This window comes from Osmia bicornis, chromosome 9 (genome assembly GCF_907164935.1).
Source record: "Osmia bicornis bicornis chromosome 9, iOsmBic2.1, whole genome shotgun sequence".
Taxonomy (NCBI): domain Eukaryota; kingdom Metazoa; phylum Arthropoda; class Insecta; order Hymenoptera; family Megachilidae; genus Osmia; species Osmia bicornis.
In genome coordinates this window covers 1736106-1753663 of record NC_060224.1, presented here as the reverse complement: position 1 = coordinate 1753663, position 17558 = coordinate 1736106, and the positions used below count along the sequence as shown (strand labels likewise).

The 17558-nt window shown below is 35.9% G+C and overlaps 1 protein-coding gene across 2 annotated transcripts in view; it reads right to left on the bottom strand.

The window, feature by feature from the left end:
• Window positions 1–13746, bottom strand: part of LOC114876801 — a 44614-nt gene extending 30868 nt beyond the window's left edge. The window contains exon 1 of one of the 2 annotated variants that reach the window (XM_029188633.2): window positions 13467–13746. In XM_029188633.2, coding sequence (XP_029044466.2) covers window positions 13467–13557 — 91 coding nt within the window. In that variant the 5' untranslated portion in view covers window positions 13558–13746. The remainder of the gene's footprint in view (window positions 1–13466) is intronic. The other variant, XM_029188634.2, reaches the window with a different exon arrangement.
• Between the last annotated feature and the right edge of the window lie 3812 nt (window positions 13747–17558).

Below are 17558 nucleotides of genomic sequence, written 5' to 3'. Positions count from 1 at the left end.
TTTTATTATTAATAAAAATTCCAGTCGACACGAATGACTCACTTAAAACACACAGTTTGGAGAACCATGGGCAAGAAATGGAAGTGAAATTCGATCGTTGGCCAAACTGTGGTTGAGCTTATGAAATGCCAGACTTAGGACGCGCTTAAGCGAAACTGCGAAACATAATCGGTTTTACGAGATTCGTGAAGCTATTCCGCGTAGGATAATACTAAGAATGCTTCTTGCTCTGTCAAACGACTACAATGACTTCGGGCCTAAGGCAGCAAATAACAAAACAGTTAATCGTGCTGATGTTACGATAGAATTAAATCACAGAATTTGGCAATATACAATATTTAGATGTACAGAATGATAGAAAAATAAATCGTCAAACTCTACAACTTAAAATTATTAATATTTTATAAAAAAATTATGAAAAATTAATATAACTGAGCTGTAATTTAAAAATTTGCCTGATCTGTCATAATAAAATTTTCTCAATAAAGTGTTCTTGAAACTGTTTTCCGTGTTCAATGAAGTTTATTAGAAGCCAGCTAAACAGTGGGTCTGTAAGAATGCTCATAGAATGAAAAAGTTGCATCGTTCTATCGACACAGAAAATTGCAACTGCTTTCGAAATAATGGGGCACGCGTTTCACGAATAAAAAGCAGCTGGCTCGGTGTGTTGCTAAATCAAAAAACCTGAGCTCAGTGACATCAAACGTGACCAGCGAATTCTGTGGAATCGCATCACGTTTCAGGTGTTTGAACAGGCATCCACGATTATTGAGCTTGTTTTGGTAGTCGAAGAATTGTATGAAACAGGTGAAACCGGTATAAAACATAAGGCGAACACGAGCCATTGGACGAGATAGCAGGCGTATCGTATAAATGGCACCCTATGGTGTTACCGTATCGTTACTTTCATTCGGCGGATTAATAAATTTCATTTGATATTACGATAATTCGTGATTGATTTCGAAATATGGAAATCAATTACTCGGTTATAGAATGGTGACAAGTAGATTTTAGTTATTGATTTGGGTGTTATGTACACTCCTGTCCATGAGTCATAGGATACTTTTTCAGTTTAACAGTAATATTTATGCAACAGGTTTTTAACAATAGGTTTATCTGTTACCATATACGAATTAATCAATTTCCAAGAATATAATTATATAGTAACACTATTAAATGTTGTTAGTTAGTTTAGAATTTAGATTGAAGGAAAGTACGCTTGGCTGGCGAGGCGTTGGATTTCAGTCTAACTGAACCAGAACGTAGCATTCTTTGAGCATAAACGTTTTTGCGTTCACTTTCTGATCATAAGAATGAAAAAGGAGTAAGCAACGTCGAATCAAAAAATAAATGATTCCACGAAAAACCAAGAAAACTGAACAAACTTTGGAAAATTACAGTGAAAGTAGAGAACTTATTTATAGAAAAACTCAATATTTAAGTAGGTAACGATAATTGCAACTGACATTAAATACTTATTTTTAACTTTATCTTTCTCATTTTCATTATTTAGATTTTATGCAAAAGTAATGCAAAAAGTAAATTAGTATTCTGTTATTTTTACAAACAATTAGTTGCACGTTTTGTCAACACAAAGCTGTTAATTGACAGTTATGAAAATAGCTATTTACAAGCAAGAACTAAAAGAAAATGTATAGATTTGAATACTTGTATCGGTGTTTAGCACGAGCTGCGAACAATGCCCGGTGAAGTGCATTCCAGGGGCTCGACTCAAGGTCTATCGTGCAAAAGTGCAAGGCACTTTTCAAAGACCTACGTAAGTCTCGTGACCCAGCATGCGTATGCATATCTATCTGAATATGATCAATAAAAAACGTGCAATTGTTATTTGTACCTCTATAATTATTACACATTAGATCAGATTAAAATCAGTCACAGTTATTACACGCTTAAATTTTTGAAAACACCTTATCTTTGTACGATACTTAGAACGAGAAATTTAATTGATTCAGATTGTTTCATTACGTAATTACCTACTTTTCGCCTGTATAATCAAAGAAATCACGTGGGATCTCGAAGACACTTCGTCGAAGCGAGTTTCACAAACTATTGAGAAAAAGAGACAGCAACACCGTGGTAAACTTTTTCTAACGGTCTGCCGATCAAGTCACGAGAATCATAATGCACGATTCCCTGCAGTCGCGCTGCATCCGAGTCTCGAGGATTCAAGGACTGCAACGTGTTAAAGTTCACCGCGCTCTCGGAGTCCTGAGGCCGTGCCATCCTGGGTGCATGAAATGCATCGCGCGTTCCACCTTGATCGGCAATCTTATAAAGGCGAGTCTTCACTGGTGAACGAAAACAATTCGCAAATAATATATGAATCACTATTATTATTACCTTCTATTTTATTTTGTTTTTAATAATTGTTAATTGGAAATTCCAGTGTAAAAGTGCCTCTACATCAGTCTCATTAGTATCAGTAAAATATCAATCATTCACCTTTAGTACTACTCATGACACGATCGCATATTCAAGAACGTCTAATGAGCATTGTTTGCAGATAGTGTTCGTGGATTCCATCTCCTCACGTGAGGATAGATCGTTACCGGTCTGGTCGTTATTACCCTCCAAGCCAATTAGAAGCATCTCAGAAATAAGGATAATCGCATTCTAAACCATGTGTAAGCCGGACCTAACGCTGTCAACGATGTCGTACCAACTATGTACAATCGCTTGAACCTTCTTTTCCCTGTATCACGATTGTTGCTCGAAGATTTCGAAGGTCGATTTGCAAATTAGAGAAGGTGAAGAAGAGGAATACTCAGTCGCGAGAAAAGGGCATCTGCGATGAACTAAAAGGATTCGTGGTCGTTATGAACCAGTTGCATTGCGATCTGTTTTTACTTGAAAATTGAATGCAAATTAGGAAGAAAACTGAACCAATTAAACCATTTGTCTAGAAAATTATTTAAGGAAACAAATGCAGTTTCAAAGAAACAAAAATTAGAATTTATTTTTTAAATAAATATTGCTGTCATTCTATCACTTGGTAACCCCCTTATCAGATGTTTGAATATTTTATGCCTAGATACACTATACTTGTTTCACGATAACAGGGAATTAACTAACTAACTAATTAAAACTGGAAGCTGTAACTCGAAAACAAGATTACCTAATCCGTGTTTACCACTGCTTTCCTTTTTAATTTTTAACTCAAATTTTCTGATAACGTTGTATCAGTTGTAGAAAAATGTCTCTATATCTCAGAGAGTAATCTCTGTATCGTAAAATAGTAACTCTACAACCCCCAATGTTCTCGCGCAAACCTATCAAATCCTTCTTCTCAGACTGCTTTTTCCCTTTTCCTTCGTTGACTTTCCGGTTCTCAGAATAAAAATCTTTCCTACCCGCTTTCACGATTACGCTCGAATTTACTATTAATCAAGCTCCATATGGCGTGTGAAACTGAATCTTGAAAGGAGAACTTGTAATCGACCATAAGTTTGGTAAATAATAGCGATGAGGAATCGATAAATTTTCATGTTAGAGCTCGTAACCATGTCCTATGAACTCATGCGCGAACCAATCATATCAGATGAACGATTTTATTGCAATTGCAATTTAGTATCAAACGGAAATGTTTCTAAAAACTTAGTTCATTTCAATTAATATGCATAAGTGCAATTTTGAGATAGTTTTATGTCGTCAAATCGTGTCAGACTTTCAACGTTTCGAAATCGTCCGTTTAATATGCAACAATGTCTGAAATTGGAAAGGTAACAATTGCACCAGCTAGAAGAATCTTTTAAATCAAGAGTTAAACGTTCAACAACAGGACGATAATTCATGCGATCTCATTGTGAGTTGAATAGCAGTGAAAATTTTGTAACGGTGCACCATCCACATTTCAGTCCATGATCGTAATTGCTCAGCCGTGCGTTTACTGCTACTCCGTAATGCATTCTAAATCATCGTGTCGACAGTTCATTTGTATCTTCGTACGTATTGCCACACCGGTGGAACAATATCTTTTGTGGAAAAAGAAAAAAAATTGCAACGATTATTCAGTAAAATAAATACACGCACGACAGACATTCGTTGCAATTTGTCATAATCGCCGTTCACTTAAACAAATTAAACGTCGCGGATTGTGAGTAATTTAACGGGTAATGAACCTGCACTTGAATGCATCGTTAAACCGAAAAGTACCAATTGAACCAATTGAACAGAAAACTAAATTCGTTAAAAAAATTATTGAATTGAAGTTACGTTCCACATATGATGATACATCCTGTACTTAGAAGTCGTGGTTTCATGCAAATGCTGCAACTCGTCCAGATAGACACGAATACACTTGCAATTACATTTTACTTGGTAAGAAACCAGATTCCCTTGATCTTGCGCGGCGAGAAAATTATTCCAACAGTGACACGCGGTGGTGTGAAACCGCAGAAAATAAGTACGCTCCCATATATTGCTATTAAACATATCACTACCGGATACCATTGCACCCACGATTAGCGAGAACCGCCTATACCTTGCTTTCAGATCGTTCCTTTCATTCTGACCCTGTTTGTCACTGTTGATTATTTATCAACTACGTTGCTTGGAATGCTTGTCTTTTCTTAGCGATCTCTTGTATTTGTAAATGTATGTATAATCTTTGGATAAAGTCATGACCACATATTATGATACACACTGTATATGCATATCTGCCGCCGCTTCGTCTCGTGACGAAGAGCACGATAGAACGGTTCCAGTCATTGTGCCCACCTTAGAAACACCGCTATAGATCTTATCCTTTAATCACGACCGACCCGTATAAATGAATTCTAAGATTTCTATCCTTACGTTTCTTTAGTGTTCGTCTGTTAAAAGCAGCCTGAACAATCGGATTTGCACATAGAGGCGTCAATACGTTAGTATAATTTCTTATAGAACCTAGAACTACAATCAAATACTGGAATAATAATTAAGAACATTCATTCACCTGGTCATTAACCTTTTTGGTATAGGCATTTTTAAATCTTCATTTCCCTATCCTTTTCTTTAAATTATTACAATATTCAACATATCAGCGATAATGATACTGATTATGTAATGAATTAAAAATGCCTCGTGTAAAAATAATTTATTCTCTATTTACACAGGTATCCCCAGTCCACTGATAAACAACCCCTGTCATAGAAACACGGCCAAGTCAGACGTCCTTAAATCGGCCATTTATTTCTTACCAACCTAATACAATTTTTCTCCAGTTTGTTAGAAATTTAATGAATAACCTAAGCGATAGAGTATACGTACAAACTACAGCGAACGTGTTAAAGCCGATTGATGTTTATGGCGTGCTTCGTACAAAAACCACTCATATTCACCTCAGAGAGTGAAAGGTTATTAAGTACGAGCAGTCAGCATACCACGATACACGAATTCATAGTCTGTCACAAATATATGGGATCGTTTCAGTCAACGACACGTAGAACTTTTTCTATGCTCACCCATATGGTGGTCTGTATATTTATCACCTCTCACCGTTTCTTTCACCCTCTCACTGTCCCAATATCCCGCAAGTTTGATAAAAACTCATCGACCGATATGTCTTAAATTATCCCCTTGTTGATCCTTGGATGGCGGACCAGGGAGAGACACCGATAATTTTAATTTAATTTGATTTCATTGCAATTTCAATTACCCTACGTTATTGGTATATCTAATTCGCAATGCCGATCACTAATGACCCCCGCGTTATTCAACGTCTTAATTAAAGAAAAACGGTATAATAGTGCTGACGGGGCATTCGTTAAAAGGTGAAGTTGTCGCAATCCTACGGTACGTACAACGACACACGATGAAATAAAACAATCGGCGACAAAGATAACGGAGAGTGTGGGAGTGAATTTTTCAAATACCCATGGGATTGCTCACTGTCTCTCCATCTTTGTTCGCCTACAAAGCTAAGCATGACTGCATCTTTACGTTCAAGGATGACTGGAATATAGAAGCTCGACATGCACGAGTGGCGATCGTTCGACCCGGAGTCAGGACTTGTTGACTACGCTCCAAGCCGTTTCAAAGCAGCTCTGAATGGTGTTGAAGGTTTAACACCAGATACGCTTCGAAATAACGGAACAATAGCAGACGCCAAGTTGACAAATGATCATAAAAGAAAAATAATCGTTTGAATGAACGCTTTGATTTTCAGTGAGTTCAATGAATATCCTATCCTGACGTTAATCTTATTAATCATCAGTCGATGTATCCGGTCTTCTACCAAGGCCAAATTAATTTTGTATATGATTCAGGTCTCATCACAATGGTTTGTAATTGGAAATTAGTTACAAATAAAGAAAAAAATTGAATGGTGACTTTTGAGAATTTGAAATTACGATTTTTTTCATTTAATTAATTTAATCTGCAATATGTAAACTAAGTAAAATTAAAGAAAAGGAAAATGAGGCTATTAAAATTCTTTTCCCGCAGGTCGATAGACTTTCATTTACAATGTAACGAATTATGTCACGAAGAGACAGCATCTTCCTGCTCTGAGTAACAGTAAAAGGTAAATGAAACGCTAACTTGCTTTCCATTTTTCTATGGAAAGTTTCGAATTACGAGTTTTAACCTTTTTCCGTTGCTAATAGACATCAGGCAAAATGCAGGAAGTTAGTGAACACCATAATCATTTAAGCGTGCAAGGACGAACAAGGAGATGCACGTAATCTCTCAATTTCACTTGAAGGGAATCGTTGTAAAACCTATATTACGACAGTGTCTTTTTTCTTTTCTTTCTATACCAGCTGGTCGCGCATTCTCGCCTCTTGGAATGGAAAACGAAACTCGTCGTCGATCGACGTCCATCTGCGTCCTCTCGTTTCTATTTTTCTTAGCATTTGATAGTTGTAAAACGTTACGAAACTTCACGGTTTCACCCACATAGCTGTTCACGCGGATACAAAATTCATGTGCTCGCTGAAAGAATGAATTTTGCCCTTATACAACTCGAATTCCTTTCAAGAAACTTACTTTTACTCAGTCTACTGAATTTCTATGGACTATACTCAATGACCATGTGAAAATCTGATCTTTGACCACGCACCGACAGTGTTTTCCAATAGATGCTTTAAGTTCTTGTCCCTATCAAAGAAATGCGGACTGTTTATAAGAACAGTCATTAGTTTGGACTAATGAATTGTTATTCTGATAAGGAAAGATTGCGACATTACTTCCTGATGTTTTGAATGACTCTAGGCTCGACCCGTAAGGGATGATAAATGTTGATGAATGAAATCGATACAGAAGTAATTGGAGAATATTATAATTGGAGTGGATTCATTATGAAATAGTGGAAATTAAATAAAGTATTAAATTATGTCTTCCTTACAAATAAACATTGTAAGAAAAAGAAATTAGAGAAACATTATCCTGTTATTTATTGCTTTGCTATTATCATGTCTGAGATAATTGTAACACCAAACTGGGTTCTCAATAATCACCAAGATTGCAATGACACGGTTTATATATACATTTTAGATAATTGCTCGATATAAGAAACCGGAACGTGAACCCTGTTCGTTTTAATCACAGGTGTCACTCTCTGTGCTCCTTATAAATCAATTCTGAAGCTGTAAACCGTACAGTTAAATTCAAGGCAACGAAACAGAACCACATTCCATTATACAAGGTGATATTAAAAAAGAATTTAAGAATATTGGGGAATTATAGTGCTTGCTGAGAGAAGCAAAACGTACCTAATCAAAATAGATCCTAGCCCTGAAGAGAAAACAAAGAATGGGGTAATGATGGTTAGGGTAAAATTTTGGAAAAAAGGTAACATGTAATATTACAATTCTTTAAATATCGAATGTCGACTGATTTTTGTTCCATACATTTCTCTGTCAAATTATTACGATCATTACGATGAACGTTTCGTATAAATGGTCAATAAACGTAATTGGTTATTAGACTTTCAGTAAGGCTGACCTAGAAAACTGTTCAGCCTGATAATATTAGTCGCTGGTAATACAGATAAATGACCGGTCTGTAAAAAATATGCACATTCTCGGGTAAAACGTGCTTGAATTCCACATACTGTATGCTGTTGGCATATTTATTTTCATTGCATAAAGGAAACAGCTTTAATATCCTAGTGATTGTTTGCTATAGATCCGGACTTGATTTATGCATGATACGGCAATTCTTGCTTTATACTAACTAGATAGCAACACATGCGCTTTTCTATCTCGAAAATAGATAATCAGATTAATTATTTTCATTATTTGATTAATTACTTTTCGTAATATTTATCTGACTAAATTAATTATCATGCTTATCTTGCATGATTGACGTAAGCAGGTTTTCCAATATGCTCCATAAAGATAGTTTTATAACATTCTTGATAAGAGCAGAAAAATAATAATGGAACCAGAATAGTTGCAATTATCTTAATGTGTGTCCGCCGTAACATACGATACGAATCTACTTTTCCTTCTTCAAAACCACCGGCTAATCTTGTCACAAAAAATTTCATTGAATCAGTTATCTAATGGTAAAAAGCACAAAAATGATAATTGCAACGAAATTGTTGTAATTATCCTATTATTCCTTAATGTGTTTCTCCTGCCATACAGGACAAATCTGCTTTTCTTCCTTCATAGTCATTGGCAAATCTTGTTCAAAAAATTTCATTCAATGTGGTTGTAATTATCTTACTATCCCTTAATGCGAGCTTCTCCTACCATGCAACCTTAAATTGCTACCCTAAGTCACAACAAATTATAATTTAAGTATGATATCAAAGCATACAAAATGATTTTGAAATTTTTAAATAAATGCAATTAAAATAGCAATTAAAACTTGAATGTAACATTTCTTTACTGAAGGAGGATATAAAGCCTATACTCCAAACTTCCAAAAAAGTGTTACATACTCATCATAAATAACTGTTTTATATAAGAAGTCAATGAAACACGTAAGTAAATAAATAATATCATGTCCCATAAAACAAGTAACAGATTCCTCATAAAGCATCACCTAGATATGGTTGACGCCAGTCAAAGTGTTAATTAGTTTTAGCACACTGATGGCACTATATATGGTTTTATGCGCAGACGGCCAGTAAATTCCTCTAAAACTTTCCCTCGATCAGATTCCAATAATTTCAGACAAAACTACCTGCTCGGTTTGTACGAAAACGGCACAAGACATGTGTCTCGTATGATTCATGTATATTTCATGGTACACGAGGAACGCGCCGGTAAATCTGTATATTGCCTTGCTTCGCGAAGTCGGAGTCCGCTTAGCCGGTGCACGTGACCGTGCCCGATGCAATGAGTCCCGCGTCACGTGCATCGGACAGTGCACCGGCTACCACGCTCTCTTGCACGTGAATTCTGCATAAAGCAGGCACGGTATCACTAACGCCTTTATGGCTGAAAGAAAATCAGGTCTACCTGAAGTCTCATCGCTCGAGAAGCGTGAAGAAAAAAAGAACAATAAAGGCTACTGAATTGCTTAGATGAAATTTAATTATAGGCCTTAATTTGTTAACTATAGAAAATTCTTTCATAACATTTCAACAAAATTTATATTCCTTTTCTTACTTTCACAAGAGACACCAAGAAAAATTCATCAATATTTCCTTAATTAACCTCGAACATCGTTTGAAATGATGCAATCCAATCAAGGAAATAAAAATTCCGCGATATACCTCCTTTTTACCATGGAACTGAGAATAATAACTTCTTCAGACTCGTTTCACAACGGAAAAATGGGAAGAAAGAAGAAAACAGAGTTACCTCGCGGCTAACGGACCGATCACAATCTAATGATCGGTAAAAGAAAGAATTCGCGTATACCTGAGGAAAGGTAAAAAAAAAATATATTGGTAAATTAGCGAAACGAACCTGCGTTTAGTCCCTGATGTAAAGCCACGATAAATCTGTCGTAAAAAATTTAATAACGACTACTTGACGATGTTAATTGCTAGAATGAATTCGATACCCGTGGTCCTTTGGGGGCCCTTTCTTGTCTGTTACAATAAAACCTAACCAGCGTTCGTTTCCCTGTAAAATCTGCTAGTCACGTCGAAACTAATAACATTCTCTCTATCGTAGAAAGTTGATGTTTAAATCAACACACTGGCCAATAAAAATTGATCAACTATTGGCACGCATTCGAAAAATCCCTTGGGTAAACAGAATCGTGTTCGAACCACGAAATTTCCACTAGGAAGAACAACTTACGAACGTTCATTCGTTTATTTCAAGTATTGATGATTATTAGAAAAAAAAAGAATTAGGTGGGTAATTAAGAGCAGATACTACTAGTTTCCGACAAAGGTAATGAATTACCAATCTAGCCTGTAAATTAATAATCAATGTTACACCGTGCTTTACCGTACCCATAACCTTGGCAATATGTAGCTGTCGTAAGTAAAATGATAGTAGTAGCAAATTTGCATATCTAGAGCGTTGAAGGTTCGCATACTGTAACTTCACTTCCGCGCATTAATTACGTACCTTGATTTCGCTAGTAATTTACCGGATTGACGTACAGGCTACACACGCCTCGATTAGGTTACATAGCAGAAACGGTAAAAAACAATTTCCGCGAATGTTCCGCTCGATATAAGGCAGATTTAAAGTATCAAGTGCATTAATATTATGATCATAACACTTCGTCCTCTAATAGTTGTCCTAGGATAATAACCCCTGACGAGATGTCCCTGAAGAGACGAAGAGATTCCTCGTTTCCTTTTAGTATAAAATTCACAAATATCCCAGTAATATATTCTATTACTAATATATTTCAAAATAAAGTAACATGAGGATAGAATACGCTATTCAGGCGACAAAATAATGGGACATCTCTGTCCGGTTAGTAAGATAAGAATGAAAAATATTCGAATTCAAATGATTTTCTTTGAAACGCGAGGCTTTGACCTTCCAGGTGAAACGAGTTTGAAGGTGGCCTTGCAAACGAACCGTGTGCAAGAATCGCGAAGACGACGCCTGAGTTAATTGACAGGACAGCCGGTCGCGTGAATCCAGTCGAGTGTCTGACGGTTGCACGTGACTCGGTCACACTTTTCCTTCGATGGTATTAACCCGTACGAGGAAAAGGCGTACAAGCGTGACTCTCTTTCCCCGTAGTTGTTCTCTTTCCCGTGTTGATCGGCTGCAGTTAGCACGTGCAAAAGCACGTGGAATCACATACCGCACGTGATCCCGACTTTAGCCTGTCTACGGGGGATATTATTATCCTTCGTTGCCCCACATCATCGCTAGTTTCTCCATCGATGCCAGTCACTCAGCTTTTACGTCCTATACGCGGTGTTAAAGAAAGCCGTCGATCCTTAAACTACTACAACGAATCGAAAATAAAATTGTACATCGTTAGTACGACCACCCAGTGTACACGTAACGATCATCGTCCTTGCTCCTGTATCCAACTTTTCCAAGCAAAAATTCCTTCGGACTGAGATACATCGCGAAACGAACAACGGAACTCGTTCACGGAGAGTGCACAACTTCCTTGAATTACGTAGTCGTGATTTCTTAGCCAGCATTCTGCTGAGCACGCGAATGTTATCGGTAGCCAGATAAGATTCTTGATAAATGAAAAATAGACTTCAACACGTAAGTCGGAAGTCTACTGAATAAAAGGCGCAAACTTCAGAACCTTTTGCTGAATGCAAGTGCATCCCTTTTTCCAGGATGCAAGTGACATGTTTTCAATTTTTGAATTAAGAACAGAAATGGTTAATTAAATCGCAAACTATAATTTTAAAAAAAAAATAAAAATGAAATACAGAAAATCTAACATCAGTTGTTCTACTTTTCATAAAATAGCCAATTACCGATAAGTGACAAAATTGTATAAATTCTTTTGCGATGACCTGCTAAGCAATTACTTCAAAATACAATTGCAATAAAGTAATGGAAGAATTTTTGTTAGGTAGAATTTTATTGTATGTTCAAATAATTGCCTCAACCTTCTTTATACCACCGTGTACAATATGAGAAGATCAATGTACGCATTGATAAACAGTTACACGTCGGAGAGTAATGAACTGAACATCCCGATAAGGAATTTTAACCTTCGTTTCATGGTAACTGGGCCAATTAAACTGAAGTTACCGGGATTCAGGCTTTACTACTAACCCATAAGTCTCTATTGAAATCTGACACGATTAATGATGAGAATGTTCAATAAAATATGTCACTCCGTTTATAGAGTGTACGTAATCCATCTTCCATAGAATCTCTATATTTTCTTGGATTTCCATTTTAGATTCCATGTGCAGAAGAAGGATTAATTTCACATGGTATCAAGTAGAAAGTTAAAATTGAAAAATGAAACAATCGTATAATGAATAATTATAATTGCAGCGTGCTAAACTACTTTTAATAGTACTTTGATTGACTGTTCGTATCGAACTGTACCATTAATCCTCGATACGAAATTCTCTTCTGAAACCTCCTTCTAAACCACGCCTCTTATTTCAACAAATGAAGTGTCAAATGAAAGCATATGACCTTTAGTTTTGCAACACATACTTTCATCTTGATAAATTAAAGAGATAGAACCGAAAAAGTCATCATGAAGAACTAGAGTTCTAACATTTGAAAAAATTTATAGTCACCTTCGTGATTTTGTAAGAACACTTTGGAACAGTATTTTATGCATAAGTTGAAGAATAATAAAATCAATGCCACACATCTAATATAAAGTAAGAACAAACCACTTAGGACAGTGATATAAATTTTCTGCTTCATTTGTATCAAGCTGCTGAACAAATCAATTCAATTTGCAAAAGTTCAAGGTTCGATGGAAAAATTAGAGCGACTAAGGGCAAAAGTGGAAGGTGAAGTCTGCGAACAAATTCGTATTGCAAGAATTTTTAATGCTGTCACGTACAGAAGAGACTGTGCACTGTGAGATTATCATGATTAGCATCTGTAGAAGGAAGTGTTCTACTTTCATGAGAGCGAAAGATCAACGAAGAATGGAAACAGGGTAGGGCTGTCTGTAATTATCTGGAATAAAGGCAAACGCAGGAAGAAAGAGATGAAAGGGATGGAGGAAGAAAGAAAGTAAGGTGGCGAAGATTGACGCTCTCGGTGAGTTAATTGCGACGATTAGAGACGGTAAACTTAACCGGATTTGCCTTTCGATTATTTATGCAACTGATCCAAATTTGCTGGTGCAAAATAATGGTATAATAATTGTTAAGTATAATTGCAATTATAAATATTATATCATATCGATTGAATATTAAAATCAACTTAAATTATATTTTCAGTTAAGATAGATTAGTTTTTTCTTTCTAATGACTCTATTGATTACTTAAAAAAATTCTTATCATTAATACTGTGCACTTTTCGATTAATACTTAATTTTTTACTTTTGGGATTATACTACAAACAACCCCTACCAAAGAAAAATTCAGCAATATTAAAATAATAAATAAAAAAAAATATTCAAAAGTTCATTTCATTCACCTGGCATGAGTCTTCCTTGCGGAGGATATCCCAACACCTGCGTTCCAATTAAAGTCACGACGATCAGAATTTTGGCAACTGTCATCTTCATTGTCACTCCTGATTAAAGCTACTCTAAACACAAATGGCAGGATAAAATACTAACAATAAGAAACACGATCGAGAACGAATGACACGTAACCGAATGGTTCGATGTTATGATCAAAACTACCGATTTACTGTGACAGATCGTTAATTGTTAACCTAATGATTGTCGGCAGAGCTCCTGCCGGTGTCGTACTATGCGATGGTCTGGAGGGCCGGTTGGCGCTTTCACCGGTTTTATACTTGCGCAGGGAAGCACTTCTTCTGGGAAGGGGAGATTCTACGCGGCTCTTTCATACGTTACAGGAGTGCACTATGCGACCACGAATCGTCGTCAGATATAATAATCTAATTGAAGGGTTCGGTACCAGAATAGTTTAGCTAAAACAGTTTGGTAACATTAAAGTAGAATTTATGGAAAGAAAAAAATTGAAGCATGATTAGTAATGAAAAATATTTTTGTAATAAAAGTTAAAGAAATTCTCTCATTTCAGATAATTATAAATATGTACTCATTTTCATTTTGTAGTTGAGTCTATTATTAAATAAAAAATTAAATTTAATATGTTAAAGAAACATATTTTCTTTGAAAAAGACATACTTTTAATTTAGTGTACCTATACATGTTCTAACTAAACATTCCTATTGGTAGCAACCCGTCGATTAGGTGATAAGATACTAGCCAGCTTACTGAAAGCAAAACTCCAGAAAGTATGCAAACGAAGCGTCTGACAGTTCAATAGCGTTTCGTTCGCTTAACAAGTTATACCAGTTTAATACACTGCTTGGTACTCGACTTATCATTGCTCACTTGGTACTAACAATCGCAATACCTCAGCTATACTGATCGATTGTTAAGCTCAGTGGACATGAACTGTAGTTGAATCTATGAGATTTAAGCTTTGATTTAACGTTCCACGTTTACTTTCCTGGTATCGTTAGCTCGATCGTCTATGCTAGTTAGGACAAGAGGTAAAATTATCTGTTCAAACGGGAAATTGATCTTCGATATTACCGTTTCTCTGTACCTCTAAGGTATTTTGTACCATTTTGTACGCGTTCACTGTCGTCCATAAATTTTTCAACAAAAAAGAAAATTAAACGTGTTATTTTTTCTTTCAAGGCTTACAACTTCCGTTGCTTTTTACTTTTGTACGCATTGGATGTGCATTCAACATTGCACCGAAGAACAGTTTTGACGCCGTTTGAATCATTGTCCGTTGCACCTTGTCGGTCGTTCGCAAGATGAAACATTATTGCGCCCGAGATTATTATCCTTGCTTGTTGAACATAATTCGTTCGTGTGTTTCGAAAGCCCCGACCATCCTCCCGAGTGTTGTACGCTTTTATATTGCCTAACCCGCGGATACAGAGTGCTCCAGTCTAACTCATAATACCGACCGTTCTTGGGTCACTCTCGTGATCGTGTATCAACGTCATGTGTATATACAGTGCCATATACTTAAAAATAATACAAATAAAATATCACTTAATAATTTGTATAAGATAGCCAATTCATTCTCTAATAGGCTTGGATTAAATTTCTAATTAAATGAATACGCAGCAGGTATTTAATTGCATATACGTACTTCACGTTGTCCTTTTATTTGTCTTATGCAAGATTGAAATTATTTCCGTTCGTTTTCCTTTACCAGTTTAATTGTAATGCTATTCGAAACGAAACACGACCCGTTTGCCGTAACAAAAACAGGAGAAAATTAATGTGAGAACGAAGAATCCGAAGCAGTATAAGTGGGTGCTGCATCATGACAACTGAATTGGTGTGATAATCGCTGATGCAACGGCATCCGATCGTGTCAATGAAGATTAATTGAACTTCCATTGATGCGCGCCACGAACAGACGTTCACTTCTGGAATCGAATCTTTAGAATTCATTTGCTGTTAACCGTTTGCTATTTAATTTCCATCTTGAGTGATGGTGATTGTTTTAATGAGCCTTGTGGGGTTTACAACCCGCTCTGCCGTTCCCAAGCTTACGCTTATACCGGCGATGGTAAAGGGTGCGATAACGTTATATAAATATCCACCCCCCAGCAGTCACCACCCTCCAAGTAGTGAGGATAATATTAGGTAGAATATTCGAAGCTTACATTTGAAAATGAACAGCATTTAATCATGACACGATCATCACAGTATTTTTTAATTGTTAATTTATTCTAAATGTTATTGATCTCTGCTATTGATCCACGTAATTTTGTCATCGACTGTATGTGTCATGATCGTTTTCTCTCCTTTTTTCATGAGTTTCTAAGCGATACATGATCGTGCTTAAGCTGTTCCCAAGTAACGAACGGATAGTTTTTTCATGCAAATGAGAGACAAATGGAGCTGCTTTGCGATTCCTACGTGACTGGCCTAGAGCTCGTTCTAATATCTTTCATCAACGTGTGAATAGCCGTGATCGTTAAATATGCGATGAGACTTTATCTACATACGTTATGTACATACATTCCCCTCGTTTGCACGTTTACAAATGTTCAAATGTGTATGTCGGAAATATCTCAATCAAATAATTACGTCAATTCAATCGATGAATACATGGAAAATTAACTTAGCATTCTTAACGAGCATCGACAGATACACTACCGATCAACGTTGTAGATTAGGATTGCTAATACATCTCACTCAAAATTACATTTTATGATATATCAGCAAAATTATTGATATTTGAAAAAATATCAATTGATTTTAAGTGGTGTGGCTTCCTCCCCTGGGGAGGCTCATCACGAATGCACTTTTGTTCAATGGAATCATACTAAAACGAAGAAGTAGAAGGAATAACCGAGTTTAATAAAACTTTAATTAATCAAAGTACGAATAATGACATATTTGGTGCACTTTCCATCAACCTTCTTTTATATTTGTGTTAGTCATTCCGTGGAAATTCACGTACCGGTGTGAATTTGGTTTGATATCATAACACGAATCTTGAGTGAGGTACGTCTTCAATAATTAGCACCAAGGGAAATTACGAAATCGCTGATCCTTGCTTCGTTGCTGCTCTAGAATAATATTCTTTTGAATTATACTCTCTCTCATGGGTGTCCAAGTACTTGACCATGATCTTAATTAGTGTGAAAATCTGTACGGGAATGAAACGAAAGTTAGTTTCCTCCCGCCTATATCTCATACTTTTTATTGCACAGATCTCGAACGAATTTATATTGTATACACTTGTGTAATATTTTTTTCTTACTTGAAAAATTGCCACCCATATCTCATAGCACAATTAATTTTACATTAATGCCCTGTTCCGAAAATTAAAATAATTTTGTAATAAAATGCATCGCGTAAACACCTATAATAATTTATTGAAATTTATTCGGAATATATAGTTTTATAAATTTTATTGGAGCAAAAATTCTCGCACTAGTAATTTAACCCTCGTCATTTTTAGAAAGTAAAATATTTTTAAAATATTTTCTTTTACTATATGTTTTCTAAAATAAAAGAAAACTCATCTATTTCTTTATCGATTTGATGAGAAGATCCACTTAAATTGTTTCCAACGCTATTATAGACCACTTTACCTTTACTTCGCTCTAAATCTTCGCTGACACTTTCCAGATCTCGAATTATAAATCGCAGAATGTCTAAAGTTACGCAAGAAAATGCATAGCGAAGCCGAATGGTCGATATAATTAAGTTGTGATTCTCTTCGAAACAGCAGCCGGTTGTTACGACATCGCGTGGCCTGATTTACACTAATCTAAGTATTTTGGAAAAATATTATATCTACTTTTGGCGCGTTCTAACAAGCAGTCTCGTTAACAGCACACGATCAATTTGTCACTTATAATAACACCGGTGCTACTCAAATCTGTATCAACGTCATTTATAGGCGACAGAAATGAGATTACATCGGTAATTTATCTTAAAACCCACAACGAAAGTATTAAATTACTACAAAAATAGGTCATCTTCAGAATTTTGTTTAAAAAAAAAGGACTAAACCTTATGAAGTTCAATGACTATTTACATTGCGT